The sequence below is a fragment of the Astatotilapia calliptera genome, chromosome 5 (assembly GCF_900246225.1).
Source record: "Astatotilapia calliptera chromosome 5, fAstCal1.2, whole genome shotgun sequence".
NCBI lineage: Eukaryota > Metazoa > Chordata > Actinopteri > Cichliformes > Cichlidae > Astatotilapia > Astatotilapia calliptera.
The window spans coordinates 34,833,304-34,859,305 of record NC_039306.1 but is presented as its reverse complement, the minus strand read 5'-3'; the positions used below and the strand labels follow the sequence as shown (position 1 = coordinate 34,859,305).

Sequence of the window (26,002 nt, the reverse complement as noted above, 5' to 3'; positions counted from 1 at the left end):
GCATTCTTAAAGCATTATATGTTGAATTGAACTATGTGATCTGTTCAAAGCCTCTCAGTGCTGTTCTCCATGCCTGTCTGACTGTACATGATGTTATTAGCACAAACACTTTAAAGGTGACGTTTAGGACTTCAACAATAATACAGGCAGCAATGTAGTTAGCAATAAAACAGTTTAATTGGGAATTAACTTAAAAAACAAACAAACAACAAACAAACATCTGTCTCCTATTTTTTGTCACACAGGAAAGAAGCATCAATTTCTGATGAGAAGACTTATTTAAAATGATTTAATGTACTAGTTTTTTAGATTATTTGCCTTGATTTGTTCCTTAGAATAAGTGTTTTATGCCTATTTTCCTCAACATTTTGCTTAGAACAAGTGGTTAAAGCTTATTTTAGGTTTCAATTGCCATGATTGGTTGCCTGGAATAAGTGTGTAAGGCTTATTTTAAGATTTAACGATCTAATTGTTCCCTAGAATAAGTGGTTAAAGCTTATTTTAAGTTTCAATGTTCTGATTTGTTCCCTGGAATAAGTGTAAAAGACTTATTTTTTAGCTTTATTTAAATTTAGATATTGTTCTTGTTTCAAGAAATCTTAATAAGAAAAAATAACTTACCCCACTGGCAGATAATTTCACTTGTTTTAAGCAAATCTTCACCAAAAATAAGTGTATTTATCTAGTATTAAGGAGGTGGGTTTTTGCAGTGTAGGTTCACGTGGGACCACCACTATGCCCTGTCATATGATATCAGCTTATATTAGCAAAGAAGGACAATGCCAGTATTTCACAGAAAGGCTGGTGATGCACTGTGACCTCAGTTCGTGCATGTTTTAGGCAGAGATTGATAGTAAAATGTCGTAGTGATCATTACACCCCAGCACACAGCTTGTATTCAGTCTGTGTCAGACGATGTCTTTAGTATCGTTTGGAAGCGGTGATTTTGTTTCAGCTGCTGCATTAATCATATTGATCTGAGTGTTTTTGTGGCTCCTTTTACAAAGTTTCGACATGTGTAAACATCATTAGGGAAGCTCTGTGTCTAACTATAAACAACCAATCAAAAGTGAAAGCCACTGGAAACCCTGCTGTACAGGCTTTCTCATTAATCACTGAACACTCTGGGTTTTAGACTTAAATCTAGACATGCTGGAAGAAGCAGACTGAATTTCAGGAGTCTAAAACGTTGGGGGACGTGAGTTTCAGCAGTTAAAGTGCTCAGTCAAAAGTTTTAGTGTCTCAAATCTTTCCAATTACAGGGACAATTAGTACCTGCAATAACTTTAAACATTAACTGTACATATTAGATTGGATTCAAAGCACAAAACTCATCTCAATTAAGACACTAGTCACTTATATATATAGATTTGATCTTCTTTCAATGTTAAAATTCACCCAACGATTACTTCTGATTAAGATAATTACACTTTCATGTGCGGTTATGTTTGTTTTTATATTATATATGTTTTATATTTATAACTTGAGACATTATTTACACATACATTGGAAGTATATTATTTAAGTACATCAAGCCTTAATATAGCATATGCTTCATATGCTATTATTAGTTTTGCATTTCCTGAGATTAAAGATTACCTTTAGCCAAAATGCTGATCACACATTACACATAAAACCCATAACTCTCCTACTGATTAAACATTTAAAAAGCTCTTTTGTGCCATATGAAAGTCGTAGCTGTGAAAACACGGTTGTTTAAAGACAGCTTTTTCCCTCGGAATGATTATTCCCTTTGAGTACGTGTCAACCTGCGCATAACAAATGTGAAAATGTTACCAAAGCTTATGAATATTTAAGTGTACATGTGCAAACTTCTTGTTACATAATCTGAGTTTAGACAAGTGTTGAATGTTGCAACAGCTGTCACACGATCACAGCACAATATAAAGTTACTTAGTGCTTTAAAGTCAGGTATCTTAGTGTTAGCTCCAGGATTAAGGCTCCTCAGACAGCTGTGGATGTTGACCCTGCCGATCCAGAGGTGGGCGTCATGTGGGTCGTCAGCGGTGTCGATCCCTCTCCTTCCGCCGCGTTGCCTTCTATTAGACCTTGCCGGTGCAGGTTGAGGATGGAGTCTGCGATTATGCGGGCTGTTTTCTTCTGATATCCTCCGGATGTCATCATGAGTACGGGGATCCCCCGACGCTTCGCAGCCCTGAACACGAGCTCATCTCTCTTTATAATGCCCTGGCAGAGAAGAAGGAGAAGAAAGTTAGAAGAAGAGGCAGCCTGTCTATGCTTTCAAGCACTACCTTCTCTGGATTCTCTGGACTTCTTTTCTCATCTCTGCATCTCATTGATAAAAGATTTGATAGAACATGCTGATAACATCGACATGTCTAGTCCAGAGTCCTGATCTGAACCCAAGGACAAAGTCATGAAATCCACTACACTGAGTTACTGAGCTCTGGAACAGCTAGAGGAAGAAGCACACATGCATGTCTGTGGAGGGATTCAAACAGTCAATAGTTTGTGTCAACACTGTCATTTATTATGGAACATCTGTTAAAACACTGAGTGATTTGGAACATTATTAAGCATGGCAGAAACACATGTTCAGCCAGAACTTCAAATAATAATTATTTAAGCTGCACGCTGCTTTTTTTTTTTTAAAGGACATTTACCAGTTTAAATGAACAAAATAGGTCTGCAACATACAAGAGCGTGCCACCACAACTAACACATCCTGCACATTTACCTTATTTGCGCCAATTACTTTCTGGGATTCACAGGATCACTGGCTGGAAATCTCTGCACAGTAAGTAATAAATTCCAATTTGGCTCATTTTGACCAGCTCTCAGTACAATTTGAAATTTCCTGATAAATTAGTTACATGAAGAGCCCATGTGGCCTGATTCAGCTGAGCCTGCCAGTTACACATTTTTCTTTCCTGCTACTAAAGCAGTGCAGATTCATTCAATATTAGACACGAATGGGCTGGAATCATAGGCCTGGGCATGTTATAGTTCAACACAAAAGAACATCTGCATTGCACCAAACAGATTTACCTCATCCATAACATTAAATACCTTACAGTACACAAGGCCTAACTTAAAAGATACTAGCAAACCCAGATCTTAAATCAAAAACTATTAAACAGGCCCTGGATCAGGGGCATATCATTTTTTTCACAGGTTTTTTCCAATAGTTAGATAGCAAATTCATAAAGGCAAAATGAACACAAGGAAGCGAACAGATGCTGGGGTCTCCAATGCCAAAACAACAAATTCTGTAACAATGTGTTACAAGAAAAGTAAAACCCTGTTTTGGCCTCCCACCTGGACATTCAATTCAATTCTTCTTTATATAGATACTGACTAATTGGTGCCACCCACACCATTTATGAATGCATCTGCTAACTAGCTAATGTTAGCAGCCAAAACACCAACGCTAAAACTTCAAATTGTGGGACTCAAAAGCCAACTGTTGACATCCTGGTGTGCAAGTGACAAACATACAAATGACTTTAATGTTTAACCATCTATTAACCATGTTAATACTACTTTGCTTCAAAATACATTTCAGTGAAACCTTAGATTCAGGCTACACGGCTCAACTTCACACAGCTGCACAGCAGTTAACAGCTGGTTTTGTATCTCGGGCCCCCCATTTACTCTAATATGACTTAATGCAAGCGCTCCAACAAATGCAAATACATGCAGTCTATCCAAAACGTGTTTTTAATTAATGATTAATCACTTGCTGTCTACACCCACGCACATTCAAACACCACTTGATACTGGTCTGACAGGAGAAATAATGAACCAGTTAGCACTGAATAAACATGCTTGACACAGTGTTTTTTATTTCAGTAATTAGAGGAAATTAGTAAGGCTTCCATCTGCATTTAAAATTGATTGTGGTGAAAACAAATGATTTACAGTTATACAAGTCTCTGTACATACATTTAATGATATACACTAATGAAATGGTTCTAGGAAAGTTAATACACTATGTAACGAATATCAAGCACATGAATTCAAATTGCTGACTGCCAAAATGAAGTACAATACTCAGTGATCAGCTGCAGCTACAGCGTGCTCTCATTCTTTGATGTGTGCTTCAGTCTACCAAAACATAATTGTTATTTTAAATAAATAAAGCAGACTAGGCCCAGTCTTGAGTCTTGTCTTCACCCCACTCACTTAAACTGCCAGCATAGTCAAGCATATTTAGTAGAGACTCGATTCAGTGAAATGTGGTGCATACTCAGAGTCACTTCTGACTATCCAGGCTCAATGAAAACCCTGTTTGAGAGAAGGAACTGAGTGGCGCATTTTTCTCACATATAAGACAGTTTGTATGTTTCCCATTTTAAACCAAAATCAGTCTAACAAACAAACGAAAGCTGTTGAAATTCTATGACATCAGATATTTAATTTCTTTCTTTCCTTTTGTTTTTGCATCTTGTAATTTATATACTGGTTTCAGTGACCTTAATAAATCTTAGTAACTTGAATCTTCATTGTTTTTTGTTCCCAAATTAATCACATCCTGATGTTTTCCCTCCAAGTCATGGTTGTCTCAGCTAATAATCCCGGCTGGCAGTGTACAGGACCGATGGTGGGAGAGCAAGTAACACTTAAATATTTGAGGCTGAAATCTGTATAAAAATTTGCACCTCCAAGTTGCGTAGTGTATCCAATGAATGTTGTCCTAATTGTGTCAAACCCAACCATGCTTTTGCTTAGTTGTGGTGGATAGGAAAGCTGTTTAGAGCTATTATTATTTATTTAATAAAGAAACCTACACAGTTCGTCTGATAAGCAATGTCTGAATAAGACATAATAATACAACGTAAGATTATGAGCCTAAAGACTTTTAACACTGTGTGTCCTCTAATGTCCCAAAATCATCTGATAGAGCATCCAGCTGCCAATTACATGCAACTGGTTCTAAGAAACTGTGGGATACACAGAAACGCTGCGCCCAGATGAATATGATTATTAGCTTTAACCCTCACATCTTTTAACTGCTTCATTCATTCTCTGTTTTGCATTGACTTTTGAGCTGCAGGTCGTCCTCATTAAAAGAAATGTCTCCCACTGAGCTCTGATAAACCTCCAGAGAACCACTCTGTCACCGAAGCAAACATTTGAAAACTTCCAAATGTCACAAACATGAGTTTTGGGGCAGGCCCAGCGATTATGTTTTGTAGACATGTTATTATAGGATTAAGGTGAGGAATGAATTCAGCAGCTGTGGTGAAGTGATTTGGCCCCAGCTGAAACAATGATGTGGTCTAGATTTACTACAGCTACAGAGATTTTTCTCTGCCTAGGCTCTTCTCCATGGCAACAGGAGCTGAGCGTATGTGTCACATTATTACCAGACACTGTTTTCTCTTTTGGGGATTTCAATAAACACACTTCCATACATTTAAGCTTTTTACAGTAATTAAAAACACTTCCAGAATCAGCTATCCCTACTCAGTGCCCGATTCATCATGTATACCTATGACACATTTCAACTTTCATATCAACTTTACCTTTATACATTTTTCCAGCACTGACAAATGTTTGATCATCCTCTGACTGCCTAGTCCAGGGGTCTGCAACCTTTAACACCCAAAGAGCCACTTGGACCCGGTTTCCACACAAAAGAAAACACTGGGAGCTGCAAATACTTTTTGAAATCTAAAATGAAGATAACACTGTATATATTGGTTTTTTTTTACCTTTATGCTTTGTGTGAACAACTAAAGTAAGTAAGTAAAGTTTATTTATTAAGCGCTTTTCACAGACAGGCACTTACAAAGTGCTGTACACAAATATTAAAATAAACAATACAATCAATAGACATTATACACAATGTAAAAGATCAAATGTAAATAATGTAAAGAATATAAAATGCGTAGATCAACAAAAGGCTTGTTTGAACAGAAAAGTTTTTAACTGCTTTTTAAAAGTAAAAAGCAACTACAGTGTGTTGCTTATGAGATCCATGAAGTGCTACAGAGAAAATTACATTTTATTTATGTAATTAACACATTTTGAACTCTTAAAGAAATATGACAAAAGGAAAGCTGAACTAAAATGATCCATGTAGCAAACAAAAACTGTCGTGAGCCACCCTTATATCTCCTTTGGGCTTTTGGAGCCTTGACCTGACTTTTAAAAAGTAATTGGAAAAAAAGCTCCATGCTGCTAAAAAAAAAAAAAAGATATTTGCAAAATTCTGCCTAAATATGTATTTTACCTGGTTAATGTGTGTGGCGGGGCGTGGTCTGCGGACGCACCTGAGCGGGACCCGCAATCACGCCTCGCTGCCTTAAAGTCTCTGCTGTTGTGTTGGTGTGTGTCGGGCTGTGAGCTGAAAAGCTACAGCCGGCTGTATGCGTACAGCAACCGTGTGAAAAGTGGTCAATAAAGAGATGCTGAAAAGCGTGTTCATGGAAACATCGTCGGGTTTCTCGTGATATGTTTACAATAAGACTTATGGTCCCGAACCTCTGCGCACAGCGTCTGCAAAACGGGGCTTTCATCTTTACGCAGGACTGTAAGCTGTCGTCTGTGAGGCGTGACCGGTGTTTGTTTTTAACATAGTTCAGCTGGAGAACAGCTGCTGACATAATGTGGATCCGAAGATCCATAATTGGCCTACCTGGGGATGAAAGTCTCGATAAATGCACGGCGTTTCGGCGGGTAAACCGGCTTCCGCGAGTGTGACGCTTATTTTGAGTGATGAAAAAATAATAAGATATAATTTTATTTTTATATTTCAAAATCACAATAATCTTCCAATTTAGAACTACAAGTTAAAAAAAGAACTAAACACAAATAAAATACACTTCAGCTAAATACTTCTAACTTATTTTCCCAAACCACCCGGAGCCGCAAAATAAAGACTAAAGAGCCGCATGCTCTTTATTCAGCCGCGGGTTGCCGACCCCTGACCTAGTCATAGGTGGTGAAGTTCTTACAAGACTGCACTGTATTTATACTTCCTGTTTATAAACTACATACTACAATAAATATTGGGTACAGGACATTGACCACACCGCTAAAGTAATAAACCTGGATGTGAGGTAAGTATTAGAAGCAGGGCTAAATATAAAAACATATAGTTCAGTAAAACTCAATGTTATGACCTCAGTGCTAGGGCTGTTCGATATAACAATATATATCAGATGACGATATAAAAACGTCTATCGTTTCATTTTACGCTATCGTTTGTTTCGTGGTGTCGCAAAATAAACTGTGTACGGCAATATTTTTTCATGGTTTTGATGGTCACTGTAGTGGTTCTATTAATTCCTTAAAGTTCTCTCTTTCTCTTATATTTAATATAACCACACTACAGATGGACAAGCGCCTGTTTTTATGCGTTGTCCCTAGCAACAACAACGGTAAAACCATCGCATGTCCGCTTGTTTATTTTCCACATAAACCTTTCACAATAAAGCTCAAGATCCTGTTGAGACTTTTCAAAATAAACTGAATCACGTGAAAGAGCAGATTATTTACGGGTGAGAATTAAAAAAGAGCCGCCAGGTGCTAAAACATAAACCTTAGACTCAAACGTTAGAACAGGCTTTTCCCCGCAGCACGCCGTGTAACAAATACAAAGAAAACGGCGGCCGTTACAACTTATGTCTAAAAATGTATCGTTTCATGCAAGGGCGTAGATTTGGTTTAGGCATTGGTGGGGACGGATGATTCAACCACCGAATGCTGCCTGTTTCTTTTTTTTTTCCTTTTTGTCTTTGCTTCTTGATAAAAGGAGAAATATTCTGGCCTACATATGCTATTCTACATGCTTTTAAACCATTTAAAATTACAATTCGTAGTTTTATAAGTGAATTATATAATGTTAAATTACTATTAGGCAAATGACTAAGTATTTTAGGCTTTAGTTTACTTCAGCCATAATCCATATAAATCAAGTATCATACAAAAATAAAAATAGCTTCAAATACAGTTAAGACAATAAAAGAATATGACTTTAAGGACTTCACAACATTGGTTCAGTTATAGTACACCAACATCTCTTATACATTAGCACTAAGGGAACACTGAATGACCTGGTGGCTTTTGTCCATAAAACTACTCGTCTAAGATTACCACAAAGTAAAAGATCTCTCAGCAAAATTATGCAACATTTTAGGCACTATTGCTCCTATCAACTCAGTGAGCTGGGATTTTTTATTCTCAACATGAACTACTGTTACAGCAACAGACATGGACTACTGGTGTCCCACACAACAACTCAATGTCCACTATGTGAAAGAGCCAAACACATGCCTGCTCCTCTCGTTAATCTATAGCACCAAAACATCAGTCAGTCACCCGTGACCTCGCCTCTTCACCTCTGTCCGAGCTACAACACGGCAGAGCTGCCTCTGTCACCTGATAAATAACAGTAAGACATTCCAAATACATGCAGTCACACATGTGCTTCAAATACAGTCATGAACCAACAGGTCATCAGCCAATTTCACCTGTGATCTTGTATCACCATTGATCTCTGAGCTTTGTGTTGGTTCGCCTGTCACCTGACAAATAGGACATACATGACAATAAGACTAAAATGTGTAGCTGCTTCAGTGTTTCTGTCAGTTTGTGCAGATCTAGACTCATCAGTAATGTTTGTAGTGTGAGTGCATTTTAAAAACAATTTGTGCAAACTGCACTACGAGGTGGAATATTTGCAAAATCATGACTACTTTGTGATATTTTGTCTCAAAAATTAACCCTATGAAATTATCATTACCATTAGGATGAAATTATTGTGTCTCCAACATTTTAACGTTAGACATATAATTCTAACAGCCTCTGTAAACTAATATCCTGGCTTGCTCGAGGCTGCTGTTTTCTCTGACACCTTCAATCAAAAATAGAAATGCTGCTCTGAGACTGAGATAACTAATAGTGCTGCATGTTGTGCAGTTAGTTTCCAAAAAACGTTATTCGTGGTTACATACAGTTTTAGACTGATGTGGGCCAAAGCCTAGCATAGCCTGTAACGTTATTGTGACGGACACATTTTATGAGTTAACTTGGCTTTAAGTGACTTACAGGTTTCTTTGAAAAACACTTTCTTATATCCAGGTTCTTCCTTTTTGCTGCCATCCTCCTCTCCTCCTTGCAGGTCCTCGCAGCGCAGGCTTGCTGCTGCTAAAACTAAACAGAGCTCCCTGAGAGGCACAGCCAATCACATTGGCCATATTTGTCACATGAGGTAGGACTCCAGTAGAGAACGTAATTTAGCTCTTTCTGCACCGCTGGGTGAATGAGACGCTGACAGATCGTTTTTTTTTTCTTTCTATCTGTTTTTTTTTTTTTTCTTTACTTGAAGAGATCAAATTATTCGTGGGGACATGTCCCTTCCGTCCATGCCAACTCTACGCCCTTGGTTTCATGCATCGGTTAAAACACTTGACTCAAGGTACACCACGCCCAGCTGGAAACACTTCACGCAAGTCAAGCTGCCCGAGATTCACAGAATTTACAGAAAATGTAAAATTTTTGTGATTTATATCGTTATCGGACGATAGATGTCTTACATCAGGATATGAGATTTTGGTCATATCGCACAGCCCTACTCCGTGCTAAAATACAGAGCTGAATCTGTGACACTGTAGGGATAGTCACAAAAAACAAACAAACAAAAAACAGAACATATCAAAGGTATCAGACTAACATTAGTTCTCTGAACACATGCAGCCCAATTTTTGGTTAAATGTTGCTAATTGTTAACTGTGTGGTCGCTCAGACAGACTGCATATGTGCAGCTCTGGAGGGAGAGGACAGAATGAGACACCATGGAAAAAGTAACGCGTATATAACCAAAGGAAGTGTGCCGTATCATATTCATCCTCGGTCAGATACAGCAATAAATGGTTTATTTTGATTAGCTGACAAAAACGGATGGATATTGTCAGAACAGATAAAACAGTAATATGTTATAGGATTTCTCTGGTTTTTAAATGTCCTCCATTGTTGCTTTTAGCAGTGCGCGCATATCCAGTACATAACTGGTTTTAAAAAGAGGTAAATACCACCACAAAAATAAAGCCAAAATACAGAAGCAGTGTGTGAAAAACAAAGTACATTGTTATGGCTTCCATGGGAATTAATAGGGTTAAGTATCATCCAGATATGGATAATCCAAATGTATATTAACACATTTCCCAGGAAGAAAGACATATACAACTATCCAGTTGCTGTCGATTAACATGGACACGGACTTAAAGGGTTATATAAGTTATATAACCCTTTAAGTCCAGCAGTCAGTTTTCCCAGGAGTGGTTGTCCTAGCAAATTCATCCCAAGATCAGACTGTACAATGCTTATGTTATAGATAAGAGGCAAAACAAAATAGGAGTAAGCTTGAAGGAAGAGAATGTGAACAGTGTTGTGGAGGTGAAGAGAGTGTCAGACAGGAGTTTGTGGCTGCAAGTCAAAGGGCTGATATTAAACATTGTCAGTGCATATGTCCTACAGGACATGTAGGTGAAGGGAACAGAGGTGATGAGGAGGAGTTGGGTAGGTAAGGTATTAGGCAGAGAAATTATGTTGTTGGTTAGGGTGATTAAGGACAGAGATGAAAATGTACTAAAGACTGAAGAGAGTGTGTTGGACAGAGCACTTTGTGAAACTCATTAAAATAGAAAATATGAGAGAGAGGAGGACAGATGGAGGACAGTTAGTGAATCACAAAGTGTAGAGTATTAGTAAGGAGGAAGTGAGGGCAGATATGAAGAGTGGATCCAGATGTCGAGGACAGAGGGCACTGGACATTTTCATCAGACTTTTTAACGTGATTGTGGAGACTGACAGGATGCCCGAGGAGTAGAAGAACTGTACTGGCAGCTATTTTCATGAACAAGGGTTATGTGCAGAAGGTACAGAGAGATAAAGCTGATGAGCTATACCATGAAGCTATTGGAAAGAGTAGTTGAAGTTAGGTTTAGAAGAGAAATGACAATCAGAAGAGCACTGCAGATGCGATGTATACTTTCAGAGTGTTGATGGAGAAGTATAGAGGTCGGAAGGAGCTTCATTGCTTCTTTGCTGATCTAGAGAAAGCATATGACCAGTGTTGGGAAGGTTACTTTTAAAATGTATTCCATTACAGAATACAGAATACATGCCCCAAAATGTATCCTGTAACGTATTCCGTTACGTTACTCAATGAGAGTAACGTATTCTGAATACTTTGGATTACTTAATATATTATCATGCTTTTTACAACAACGTGAATGTACTATTGCTGTGTGATTTATTACTATTACTGAAGGTCCGCGACTTCGAACTGTAGTAAAGGGACCTCTGACTAATACGGCGGGGTCCCTGTCGGCTCGTAGCCGAAAAATAGCTTTACTTTGTTGTGTGGGTCAACTTTTCTTGCGAGAGACAGAGAGAGGCGTTGAAAGGCTGCTCCAACGGAACTTATTGTTTTCAGAGGAAAACAGGAACACAGCGTACAGTCGAGTCTTAATAGCTTACTTACAACTGGGCTCGTCAGGCACTCTTCTTGGCTGCAGTGGTTATTATTATATTTACATGCTTCCAGCTCCCGTTTTTCCTCGATGACAACTCGTACCTTTCCACTCCCCTTTTTCTCCCTCCTCGCGCTCACAGACACATAACGTGTATGGCAGTCCATTCTCCCTGCAGCACGGACTACACTGCCCATGATGCTACATTCTTTAGAGCTATGCTTGTAGCATTCTGCCTGTTAGCTTAGCACAACAACAACAACAACGAAAAGGTGCTCTCTCACCCAGGAAACACACAGTCGCAGAGAGAGAGAGAGAGCGTCGCCCTGTAACCATGGCAACCGTAACGCTGCCGCCTGGAACAACAGAACGTAGCTGTCAAACAAAACCCAAACAGTCCTGACCCGCGACAAAATGAAACAGGAAAGTACCGCAGTGTAATCCATTTATTTCAACAAAGTAACTGTATTCTGAATACCACCTTTTTAAACGGTAACTGTAACGGAATACAGTTACTCATATTTTGTATTTTAAATACGTAACGGCGGTACATGTATTCCGTTACTCCCCAACACTGCATATGACAGGCACAAGAGAGGAACTGTGGTACGGCACGAGGAAGTCTAGTGGCAGAGAAGCATGTAAGGGTGTTACAGGACATGTATGAGGACAGCAAGACAGTGATGAGGTATATGGTAGGAGTCACATATGGGTTCAGGGATCAGCTCTGCACCCCATGTTGTTTGTGATGGTGATGTACAGGTTGACTAATGAGGTCAAGCAGGAGTCTCAGTGGACAATTATGTTGACAGATGACACTGTGATCTGTAGTAGAGAGCAGGTGATAAAGAGCCTGGACGGGTGCAGGTATGCTCTGGAGAAAAGGCGAACTGAAGTTAGTAGAAGCAGGACAGAATACATGTGGATGAATGAGATGGAGACAGCTGGAAAGGTTATCATGCAAGGAGCTGGCAGACAAAACAAAACAGGAGCCTGAGCTCCTGACAGAGTTGAAGATGTTAAGATTTTCATTGAGAGTGACCAGGATGGGCAAGATTAGAAATAAGTACATCAGAGTGACAGCTCAGGTTGAGCAGTTCGAACACGTGTGGAGGAGGGACGGAGGATACATTAGATAAAGGATTTTAAAGATGGAGCGTCGAGGCAGGAGGAAAAGAGGAAGACCACAAAAAAATACATGGATGTAGTGCAGGAGGACAGCATGGATGGATGTGATGGAACACTATGGATATGGATAGGGTGAGATGGAGAAAGTTCATCTCCTGTGGTGACCCATAAAGCAAATTAAGAAGCACGTTCTTTTTACCTGACTATAGGTTTGCTGGGCTGCTAAACTTTTATTGCATGAGTGGAAACTCCACTGATGATGACCCAGACATCTGGACCGTCATTAGCAGAGGTCATTTGCCAGCTCAAAAATGGCAAATGAATGCTACTCTGAAACCCTTGTATAAAATAATCAGTAGTGACAGTACCTGTGGTGATATTGAGAGTCCCCCAAGTGGGTCCCCATCCAAGATGTCTGTCCCTGCATTATAAACGATGATATCAGGCAAGACCTCATTCAGTGTTCCCTCCATGTGGAGCTCAACCTTCTGAAGGTACTCTGAGTCTTCCGTGCCCCAGTCCAGCTCCACCTTCCTTTTTATTGCTCCTGTTGTTGAATAAAAAATTAATACAAGACTGGTGCATAAAAGACACAGTGAAGCTACCGGACATAGCAACTCAATAATCCAACTGATACAAAGTAGAAGCATTTATGGGGAGTTGATTCCAAAGACATCACTTATACATGGTCTAGGAATTGCTGCAGTATTTCAACAGGATTTCTTTTAGAACTGGCAGAGTTCTGAGAGCAATAAAAGAAATGAATATTATGAGAAAGTGTAAGAATAAATCGTCGACTGACTGTAATAAAACTGGTGTGGCAATAGTGAAGGAAGCCATTGATGGTATTGTAAAACTTCTGACTCGTATCTGTAATATGTGCTTCCAAATGGATACTTTTCCAAGTAAATTGAAAATCTTTCTACTGTTAGATAAAGCAGGAAGTAGCCATCATCTTTCCAACCTCAGATTTGTGTCTATACTTCCCCTGTTTTAATACATATTAGAAAAACTTTTTATTAATAGGTTAGACAGTTTTATTGAAAAGTACAAGCAGTTTGACATAGTATGACACTGAGTGAGACCATTAACCACCAAGTATAAATCAGTGAAATGGAAGGGTAAAGCTTAGATTAGATTAGATTAGATAGAACTTTATTAATCCCTCGGGTGGGTTCCTCTGGGAAATTCGATTTCCAAAAAAGCACAGCACCGACAGAAGTTACAGAGTTACAGAATATTATATATATATATATATATATATATATATATATATATATATATAATACACACACACACACACATATATATATAAATACAGAGACAATATAAATAAAATATACGAAGGGGATAAATAGAATAAATAGGAATAAAAATAAAAATACAAGTGAATTGCACATTTCAAGTATTGAGTCTATTGCACCGTTGACTATTTACAAAAGTATTGCACAAAAGGTATTGCACAGTGAGGTGAAGAGGCACTACAGCTTAGTTGTTCCCCCCTCCTTTGTCCTCCTGTTTCCCCTCCCTCTCCCCTCAGGGAGGAGTTAAACAGTCTGATGGCGTGTGGGACAAAGGAGTTTTTAAGTAAAGCTTAAACACGGCCCACGCCATATTTTTGGTTAACAGAAGTCACACAGGAGTGGGGCTACAGACAGAGCAAATAAAGCATTAATGATACTTTAATTCGATTTACTCATGGATGCTAATCGTAGTTTTCATTCTAAAGAGCACTTGCACCTGAAAAACGGTGGTGTAAAAAGCCAATGAATAAGATATTGAAATCAATGCATATCTACTTTGGAGTCTTTGTGTTTGTATATGGATACTTTATAGATACCTTACTGGTCCCAGGTCGGAGCCCTTTCTGCTCTCAGAACTCCTTTAATTCTTCATAAAACAGACTCAACGCAGCGCTGGAAACAATCCTTAGAGATTTTGTTCCATAGCATCACATAGAGATTTTTCAGCTTTGAATTTCACCAAATCCCAAGAGTGCTCTCTTGGATTGAGATCTGCTACTGAGGCCAGCTTTGTGAAATCATGCTGCGTCCTGTGGAAGCATCCATAAAAAGATGGCTACACTCTGGTCATACAATACTACATATACGTTGTGTTTAAATCATGCTCACTGGGTACTAAGTGATCCAATATGTGCCAAGAAAATATCTTAATATATTTTACACCAAATCCTGACCCTACCTTTCAAATGTTGAAATCAACACTGATCAGGCAACATTTTTACAGCCTTATGCCGTCCTATTTTAGTGAGTCTGTGTTTCTTGTTCTTGGTGCTTCAAAGTTCAGTAAGGATGCCCTCTTTGTTCCCATGGTTATAATGTGTTTATTTGAGTTACTGTTGCCATTTTCAGTCAGAGAGCTGCTGTTCATTGGAAAACTATGAGCTAGCTAAGACTATTAGCAGAATCTAAAATAACAGCTGTCAGTTTAGACACCTGTGTATTCATGTTGCATGCCTGGTCTGTACCACTGCATATGACCACATTTCATTAATGGGAAAAGCTTCTAATTCCTTGTAATTCTTTGTTTCTTATTTCAGAGCTAGACACCTAAAGTTACACTTGTAACTTGTGAACATTAATCTTACATATTGCACCTTTAAAGTGTACTGAATACAGTGTTAATTTTTACAGCAAATGTTGATTTAGTTTTAGTCATAATTTAGCCATCAGATTTATTTTAGTTTAGTTTCAGTTGATAAAATATAAGATTATCACAGATAAACTCTGAAGTAGATTCCTTTGACTAAAATGTTTTACCGGTGAGAGTTTCTCCACACCGTTTGCAAAAATCTTATTTTCCTTAACATCAAACACGAAATGTGTCTGCTCTTCTCTTCCTCCCAAGAATTCTCATCACGTTGTGTTTTAATGGGAGCATTTAATTCATCGACGAAAGTGTCAATACATTTTATCATAGTGTTTTTCCTCAAGCATTCGTTCTTGTCGCCAACGAAAACTAATGAAAATTATAAGTTGACAAAATTATCACTGATTGATTAAAGCGCTGTGTCAGTAGGTGAAAGTGGCTTTAGGTGTAAAAACAACTTAAATTACATCTTCAGCGTCCCCAGTTTAAAAAAAATAAACTAACCAAACTTCTATAACAAGGATGCTGGATGTTACGTGTCTGATCTTCAACACAGTGGATGTGACATGTAAAAGCAGCACCCACATCAATTACATGTTTAACCAGCAATACATTAAACTGTAACAATAAGGTCAACATTGCTCCCTTTACCTGTATTTGTGTATGACGGACACTGGAGAAGATGGCTAATTATTTATAACAAGTATCAAGTAAGGATGCCGGACCAATGTGTGATTTAGCTCTTCCGACTTTTGTTTATGAGACCTTTTCATGTATATTTTACAGTAGATTTTATTGACTTTCTTTAGTAATACTCTGTTTCTAACATGATTAACAAATCAAACTAAAACAACATCTGATTTTTTTAATAGAATATCAATGTAGGTAACTGGATTTCTTCATTCTAAAATTTTACAATTCTGCAGAAGTGCTTTAACTCCATTGATACTAATTAAACTTGAAAATTATGAAAAAGGTTAATTATTCTGTTTTTAAACAGAATAAGGCAGTAAAAGCAGGACGAGCCAGTGCAACGGCACATTAAAGTCAAACAAAAAGTTCTTGGTAGTTTTTACAAGACTTTCAAGAAAAAAAAAACATAAGCTTGGGCTCTAAAGGTACAGAGAAATAATGTGTCTCAGAGAAAAAATATGAAAAAGAATACGACGGCAGTTTTTTTTATCTTAAACAAGCCAGAATATACATTTATTTTACTCTCTTAAGGGGACAGACAATTATAAAATGTCTTAAATTCAATTAATTGTGCAAAGCAAGATAACTGGATGGAGGACGGAGAGAATTTTTTTAAAGGCAGACTGCAACATTTGCTCTGCAGAGTATTGTTAGAATCGGGGCTACACAGTGGAATGTGGTCCCTGTCAGAGGAGCTTCAATGTATTGACAGATTAATTTGTGCAGAAGCCATGATTATGGTGTTGCAGGGACTGCTGCGTGCTAGATTTCCCACTGAGTGCTAACAGAGTGAGTTGTAGTGCTCGGGGAAATCACAGCATAATTAAAACACAGTGACATCTAAGGGATGGGAGTGTGGGAAGGCAACTAACCACTGCTACTACCTCAACCTTGATGGGGTATTTGGACAAGTGTTGGGTTTGTTTTTCTCATGCATTTACGTCCTATAGAACATGTGAACGGCATAAACCTGTTTGAAGGTACGAATTATTTCAAAATTGTTATGAATTGAAAGGTCAAAAGAGGCAGTTTGAGAGGAAAATCGACGGTGCTTTTCACTCACTTTTGGCATATTCGTCTCCAGGATAAATGTAGCGATTGTACATATCCATGATGAACACTCGCCTGTCGTCCAGAAAGTCACGCTCGTGTCCATTTCCCTGTAAAACAGCAGGACCACGTGCCATTAAAAAAAACCATGAAAACATTTTGATGCTGTCGCTGTTTCTCCAAACATCATTAAGCACTGACAAACTGAATCAAGTAAGCCTTTTTCACCCTTGAAGATGTCTTTGACAGTCAGCTACAGTACATCATTTGAAAGTGGCGAGGTCCACACAGGTGTCCCTCAGACCCATTTGTTTACCCGAGACATGCTGCGCTGACTGACAGCAGCAGATGAGGAATAAATAGTCTTGTCATCTGGCGGCATTAAATGTTAAAAATGCTTTCAAAAAACTCACAGCTGTTCCATCACTTTTCATTCCCTCCCCTCCATTTGTCACTCAAAGTGTCTGGCTGCTGTCAGGAGATTAGGCTTTGTGCCAAGTTTAGTAGTACTGGATGGAATAATGGCTGTATGGGACGTGAAGGACTGTTCTGTACCAGCTGAGCATCATGCTCAATGACTGTGTAATGCATTTTTATATGATGAATGGTAAAGATGGCTGCTTGATAGGCTCTCATGTCTGGTTCAACGACAAATCCAAAGTAAAGATCAAGTGAGTGAGTGGAGCAAAGCAGGGCTTAGGACTGCAACATCTATAGAAATTCATCATTAAACTTAAATATTACATTTATGACAAATGTCACAGATAAATGCAGAACTAAATATAATAATGTTTATATGAAAAATAGCATGGATCTAAAACAATGACAAATGAACAAAGTGGTGGGCACAGTGTCACCGAGGACCCAACATTAGCTCAAATGCTGTGAAAGCAGAGAAGGCAGATGCTGCATCGAGAGCAGACAATTAAATAAAGAATCACCAGTCTCCAGAACGCTGACTCCACGATGCAACAACAGCTTCACTGTGTGAACAGCTCAGTCTGACGCTGTGGGTTTGCTTGTGAGAAGTAAATCTCTCCCAGCTGCAGTCAAAAAAGGAACGCTTTCAGTGGGTTGATGCCATGATGTCCGTCATGCATGTCACTCCATGACATGCATGACGGACATGCAGTGGCAAACATACAATTTCTAAAAGAGCAGCAAAAAACTACACTGAGTCTGTAACCCGAACTGTACTTCCGCTGGATTGTTCATTATTAATTACTTTTAATTTAATTATTATTATATTATAAAACTCCCTGATACCAAACTCTGACTTCACTTTATGTGAAGGCTAAACTTAGTAGAAAACATGACTTTTTTAGATGAACGATATTAACAAACATTCTTATAAATCCTGAAGAAACTAGATGTACTAGTTATTTAGTGAGAGTGAAACTGAATATTACAGCAATTATTATTCAACAAGAGGGTTTGAGAATATGTTTAGGCTTAGTTTTTCATGAATAAATAATGGGACAGTTTAACATGTGACATGTTGTTGAGGTTGTATTTACCAAATCTTAAGACCTGCAAAGGACCAGATGATCTTTTTATTATATGATGATGATGCATAAAACCTCCAATTAAAAGAGGGCACATTTTTCTTTTACTCGATTATCAGCTATAGCGTTGAATGTCAATTTGGACTAAGCCTTTAGATTTTTTCTGGTCTCAATTTGCAAAAAATGTATTTCAATGAATATTACAATTTGATTTATAATAAATTTCCTCTCATCGAGGAAACCAAGCCAAGCAGCCAAGTCAATTTTGATGAACAACTTTATCAAGGCCGTGCAGATATATTACAGCCGGTTTGCTGTCGGGTAATCCAAGAAGAAGAAAAAAAAGAAAGAAAACCTTTACATTTATTTTTATTTTTCTTAAACCATTTGCAATCAGCTCTCCCATCATCCATCAGCAGCCCATATAGACATATAACCCAGATAACTTTAGGTGTGTGAATGAAAACAACTTCTGAATAAGGGGGAAAAAAGTCTATATTAGAGATGTGCTGGGACATTTTTTATGATCCTATTACTCTGGTCAGAGAGGACAGAAGAGTATCATAATAATCAACAGATACAGTTATAAAAAAACTTCACTCCATTAGTGGAATTGATTCATCAAACCAAATAAAAATGGTTGACTCCAGTAATCTATATATTCATAATCATAAACTTTGAAATCAAAAATATCATGCATGGTTGTCCCTCTAAAACAAAAGGTTTTGAAGAGCATGTGGGTGGGGCTACAGTGCTCAGCCAGACTGGTGTGGCAAATAGCAAATCACAGGTATTTATGCAACAATTTTCTGCTCTTACTGAGCACTTAAAGTGCTTCTATACTAAAAGCCATATTCACCAAGGACACTTCGACATGCGGTTTGGAGAAAGGTAAGTCACGTTGCCCCCTTACAGCCACCGAGCTCTGTTCCTTAGACAACCACATTAAAGAGGCATCAAAACAGGAAGACAGTAGTAGTGACGTGGCAAGCAGAGATCACGGGATGTCAGTTAAATTGAACAATTGTACCACTGCGGGGTCCAACAATGAGTCCAAGGATTTCATACTGATACCTAATGGCAGCCAGGGTGCCATTGCCTAGTCTGTGGAGGTCTCTGTGTCCATGCATGGTTAAGCTTTCACAGGCCATCAAGGACTTACCACCAGACTGCTCATGGTGGCCAATGTTACAGGCAGGATAATGTTCCCCACAGCTTTTCCAGACCCTGAAAATCACAGGGTGCAAATACCAAATATACAGGACCTATACTAGAGGAGACTGGGTCCTCAGCCCACCCTAATGAAGTCAGTCTCTGATTGTTTGGTTAGAGACATTCACACCAGTGGTGTGTTGGAGGGCATTTTGTAGGCACTACAATGTCCATCCTGTTCCTCTCTGCATATCCAGTCAGAAACAATGATGAGGGAAAAACTGTCCAACTGTAAACCCATTCCAGTTTGGGGATTGTCTCATTGTTGACCCTTTAGTGCATCAGTTGTTAATTTCAGTAACAGCAAAGCAGCTGAAACCGATTAACAACACCCTCTGCTACCTAACTGACCAGAGGTTTCACTGAATAAACTCTGTATAATAGTATATATATGACAGGAAATACAGAAAAGCAGAATACATCCTATTTTAATTGGTAACTTTGGATGGACATGTAATGATATACACACAGATTGTTTTCTTTCTCCTCTCTTTTTTAATAGTTTGGAGAACTTGAGATGAAATGGGACTGCATGTAGCACGTAGGTTAAAGAATTTGAAAGACCCACCTGAAGCTTCTCCAGAACAGCCAAGACATATTTATTTGCTCTTAGGTTATTTTAGAGATGCATTGTAGACATCACATAATAACAATCAAGACACGGATGCATCTGAAGGTTATAGACAACTGTAACTTTTGCATGTAGTTGTATTTTATACTGTATGAATAAACCAACATACTGAACTGAGGGGTCACACTGACTTCTTTTAGAAAATGACTACATAAGTGAATGCCCTGTCCTCGAAATCCAAAAGATATGCGGAGACTATAAATCATCTCATATGCTGCCTGAGCTCCTGCTGCCTCCAGTCTTATTCATCTTATCTTCTTCCTCACATCCTGTACTGTACAATAAAAGACTGCTGTTTCACTGTCATTTGTTAGTGTCAGCTGAAAGCCTTCAAACAGGATTTTTCCCTCAGTTCTTTGGAACATATCCTCCCTAACTTAGCTTGAACATCTGTATTAAATATAAGAACCATCCATTAATGCTTAACAAATCATAATCAAAGAGTATTAAAGAAAAATCCATTTTTCCATCTCAGAGATGCAGAGAATATTTTTTTAGGCTGCTGACTGTTTATACACATACACTGTAGTTTTGGTGATTTATAATTAATGTCTGTTTTAATTCAATGCCAATAAAACAGAGTTAAAGTCAAAATTGGAACACAGAATAACAAGGTTTCAGTATGGAAAAGAAAGATTGATTTCAAAATGAGAAGCTGTTTAGAAAACCACTTCTCATACATGCTCACCCACGTAGTGATAGCATATCCCATCATTTCATTTCACTCTCACAAATAGAGATTTATAAAAATTAATATAATCCTCAGGCTACAGACACAAAGACAAATTTCTGATCTAATGAGGACACACGTACGATTTTTCTCGAAAAGGTATTCATACGAAAGGTATGAACACAAAGCGACAGCACAAAGCAAAGATGGAAACCGGCACAGAGAGACTTTAAAGAGATCCCTGCGGTGATTCAACTGTAGAAACATTAACAAGTACAAAATGAAGATGCAGACTGACTGCTCATCAGTTTGTTAACTGTTCAGAGTCTGGCTGCTGGCCTGGGTTCAAAGTTCACTCAGCTTTACCATCACTCTGGGTTCTTGGCTAGTTTAGCATTAGCATGCTGTCTGTGCAGCTGCTTGCTAATGCCAAAGTTGTGTAAGCAACATAATGCAGCTGTTTCTGTCCTGGTGCAAGTGGAACCAATAAGCTGAATCGATAAGCAGACTAAAAATTCCAAGTAATGGAAGTACTGGTTCTTGTTTCCCCATCCCTACTCATAAAGCATAAGATGAGTATTTGTCCCTTTCTTTGTATTCTATATTAAAATATTCTAACTATTATCTACGTTCCAGAAAAAAACTTTTATAAATTTTATAAAAACAACACAGGAAAAAAAGAAAAGAAAAACACAAATTAGTGAGCAAACAAAAACTATCAAGATATTGACGAGCAACATCTTAACCCCCTAATCTCCTAGAATGGGATTATTTTACCCACCATCATCATAAAATTGTTGCATGTCAGTGATGGTGAACGGTCCCTGGAATTTCTAACTGTACTAATGTATTTGTCAGCATCAGTTGTGTTTTACCAATGTATAGTTAAAACATTAAAAGTTTCAAATACAATCTTGAAAACCTTCAAATGCTAGAATGAGGACTGCCTGAAGAAACAGAAGACCAAGAGTTCCCTCTGCTGCAGAGAATGAGTCCATTAGTGTTAGCCACCTAAATTACCAGCTAACTTCACCTCACATTAGAGCCTGCATCAATCCTTAAGAGTTTAAGTAGTAGACCTTTCTCAACATCAACTGTTACAAGAAATTGTGTGGATAAAGACTTCATGACTAAATTGCTGCAAAGAAACCAGCACTGAGAGAGGCCAATAAAAATTGGGTAATTGGGTTCTTAGGGCAAGAAATGTAAGCAATGGACTTTGTGCCAGCGAAATCTTGACACTGGCTTATAGTGTATGTTTTTTTGTGTGAGTGTGTGTTTGTGAGAGCGAGAAAGCAGTAATCATTCAGTCTAAGCCTGGTTGAGATGATTTGGAATGAACTCCTAGGAGAATGAAGGTAATAACTTAAAAGCTGGTTGACAGTCCCAAGGGTCTTTGTGAAAAAGTTTCAACTTATTTCAACAGTTTGAAGTATTGTAGTGGTACATCGCCAGCAGGCAAAGATGTGTACATGAAAAAAGAAGGCGCATCCATGCTTACTTAAATACGAGGGCTGTGAACTAGTGTACACAACAAAAACACAAACCCAGACATGTCTGAAAGCGAGCACCACTTGTCGGCCACTGATGATGATTTGGTACAAAATACAATGCAGTAAAATGCTGCGGCTGCGACCTTGTGTCGCTGCTTGGGCCTTCCTGCGTGGACTTTCTCTGGTTACCTGAGCTACTTCTCACAGTCCAAAGACATGCATGTTAGATTAACTGTGAATGCGAGTACGAGTAATTGTCTGTCTCTCTGCCTTAGCCCTGTGCCACCTTTCCAGAGTGTACCTCACTTTTTGCCCTTTATAGCTGACATAGGCCAAACCGATGGTTGGGTAAAAAATATACATAAATATTTCATTAATATAGCTGGCCCACCCAAGCATTTATTCAAAGTGACGAAACCTGTGATTAGGGCTGCTCAATTAATCGAATTTTAATCACGATTACGATCTGGGCTTTCAACGATCATTAAAAATGACTGAGCCGATTATTAGCCCCTCCCTAATTTATCCGCGACACCTTAAAGGCCGTTCCGTGAAAATATTGTCGGGCATAAACCAGTCCGTGGCGCAAAAAAGGTTGGAGACCGCTGATTAAGAGGACCCGAGGGAAGCTCGGAAAGCTAAGCAGAAGTTATTTGGAGAGGAGAGAGTGACTGCTGTTGGTTGAAAAGAGAGGTAAAAAAAACTTCAGTGGTGTTGCACACTATTTTATATTATTTTTTAAAGTCATTGTTAACCCTTTAAAGCCGGTCAGAGCAGCATGCTCCGTTTTGCGTAACTATTTTTAAATCCCTGTAGCACCTGAACCGTGTAAGCTAGCGCAATAATTTGTTTTGCATATGAAACCGGAGGAGTTGTACTTACATCTTATGCCATCAGCTTGTCCTCGGTCACGGTTTCGTTCCACATACAGCTTTGCAAAAATTGCATAAAAAGCGCTTGCAGGAACAAAAACATAATATTCCAGAAACACGCTTTGCCGTTCCTATCAGCTGTTCGTAACACTTCCCACAGTGAAATGATGCACCTGCTGTTTTCTTTGCAAATTTGCATCATAGGATTGTTTTTTTTGTTTTTCCTGCAGTATATAAAAATTGGTGTATCTCCAAAATAAAACTATGAAGACACTCAAAATAAATTTTCTGTTGTTGTAAACTATTTTTTGCAACTTTATTGTATTTAAAGTTTTGAGGGATAAGCCTCTTAAATTTCTCCAAGTAGAAATATATGTAAACAAAACAAAAGCGATTTTCAATTTTTTTTGTAGTTTATTGCACTTTTTTGCAATTTATGTAATTACTATGGACTTAATGCATACATATTAGTAAAATATGGGCTATAACAGTTGTATAGCAACTTGAAATGCTCCCACAAATGGCACTACAGCATGTAAAAAAATAATATAAGCTCTGGTGGACTTGGTTCTATAGTAGGTCTTAAAGGGTTAAATAAATATCGTCAAATAATCGTGATCTCAATTTCAGTGAAAATAATCGTGATTATCATTTTTGCCATAATCGAGCAGCCCTACCTGTGATGCAATACTGAGCTATGAAAAAACACACTGCAGAGATGTCATCATAGCAAACGATTTTAGAAAGCATCAGTGATTGTCCTGGTACAGGTAAGTCAGGTTTGAACAGATTCTCTCCTTCCAGACATAGTGTTGCTCTATATTGCAGAAAATAATTAACTGTTCCCCTTTATTAAGCATTAAGTATTATAGACTATATAATGATCAATAGATATCTGTATCTGAGATCACAAAATCCATATTTTCGGTTTTGCATCACACAGGTGATGCTTTATAAACGTAACAGACAGATAAGAATATGCTCTCAGAGCTGGACTCCAAGCAAGCGTCTTATAAACTCAACCTAAAAATCATTACTGCTTCGCTGTGAAAAAGCATCGTCGTAGAATCTATTACACTGCTCACAAGAAAACGTTATATGTCATAGTAAATGGACCGATACTTATATAGTGCCTTTCTACTCAATTTGAGCACACAGAGTGCTTTCAACTACAAGTCACACACACATTTGTACAATGCTTTTTCTCTGTACCTCAGCACTTCTATCCAATATTCACACACATGCTAACCTGAAAATCTTAGAAATATGGTAACTAACCAGATTCTTACTCTGGATGGCATTACCTTGGCCTCCAGTAACGCTGTGAGGAACCTTGGAGTCATTTTTGACCAGGACATGTCCTTCAATGCACATATTAAACAAATATGTAAGACTGCTTTCTTCCATTTGTGCAACATCTCTAAAGTTAGAAATATCCTGTCTCAGAGTGACGCTGAAAAACTAGTTCATGCATTTATTACTTCCTCACTGAAAAGCCTTCAGCTAATCCAAAATGCTGCAGCAAGAGTCCTGACAGGGACTAGAAAGAGAGAGCATATTTCTCCTGTTTTGGCTTCCCTTCATTGGCTTCCTGTTAAATCCAGAATTGAATTCAAAATCCTGCTCCTCACATACAAGGTCTTAAATAATCAGGTCCCATCTTATCTTAATGAGCTTGTAGTACCATATCACCCTATTAGAGCACTTCGCTCTCGCTCTGCAGGCCTACTTGTTGTTCCTAGAGTATTTAAAAGTAGAATGGGAGGCAGAGCCTTCAGTTTTCAGGCCCCTCTTCTGTGGAACCAGCTTCCAGTTTGGATTCAGGAGACAGACACTATCTCTACTTTCAAGATTAGGCTTAAAACTTTCCTTTTTGCTAAAGCATATAGTTAGGGCTGGACCAGGTGACCCTGAATCCTCCCTTAGTTATGCTGCAATAGACATAGGCTGCCGGGGCATTCCCATGATGCATTGAGTTTTTCCTTTCCAGTCACCTTTCTCACTCACTATGTATTAATAGACCTCTCTGCATTGAATCATATCTGTTATTAACCTCTGTCTCTCTTCCACAGCATGTCTTTTATCCTGTCTTCCTTCTCTCACCCCAACCGGTCGCAGCAGATGGCCCCGCCCCTCCCTGAGCCTGGTTCTGCTGGAGGTTTCTTCCTGTTAAAAGGGAGTTTTTCCTTCCCACTGTCGCCAAAGTGCTTGCTCACAGGGGATCATATGATTGTTGGGTTTTTCTCTGTGTCAATGAAGCGCCTTGAGGCGACTTATGTTGTGATTTGGCGCTATATACAGTAAATAAAATTGAATTGAATTGAATTAACACTGGATGGTTGCACTGGGGGCAACTCCGACAGGAGAAACCGGGGATCAATCCACCGACCTGCTCAATCACCTGAGCCACAGGTTACTGCTTTTCTCTCGGCCCAATTATCTGCTAAGAGGACAGTGTAGGTTTATTCTTTGGTCTTAATGAATAATTCACTCAGCATCTATATTGATCCCTACCATTTGTCAATAGATGTAGGTTATTACGTGCAAACTGGTCTCAAAAATGAATGCCAGGCTATTAATACAATGCAGCCTTGAACACGGGTTGTTAAGACATCATCAGTGTTTGCATAATTCTTAAGCCTAATTGGTGGTGGATACAAGTCATTATGCTGA

At 38.5% G+C, this 26,002-nt stretch overlaps 1 protein-coding gene across 2 annotated transcripts in view; it reads right to left on the bottom strand.

Moving 5' to 3' along the window:
* Nucleotides 1-244: 244 nt before the first annotated feature.
* The window catches only part of hdac11 (histone deacetylase 11), a 47,788-nt gene continuing 22,030 nt past the window's right edge, over nucleotides 245-26,002 (bottom strand). For both annotated transcript variants that reach the window (XM_026169061.1, XM_026169062.1), the window contains exons 9-11: nucleotides 16,960-17,056; nucleotides 12,962-13,140; nucleotides 245-2,208 (exon numbers count right to left, since the gene is read on the bottom strand). In XM_026169061.1, the coding sequence (XP_026024846.1) occupies nucleotides 1,966-2,208; nucleotides 12,962-13,140; nucleotides 16,960-17,056 (519 nt within the window). In that variant the 3' untranslated portion in view covers nucleotides 245-1,965. The remainder of the gene's footprint in view (nucleotides 2,209-12,961; nucleotides 13,141-16,959; nucleotides 17,057-26,002) is intronic.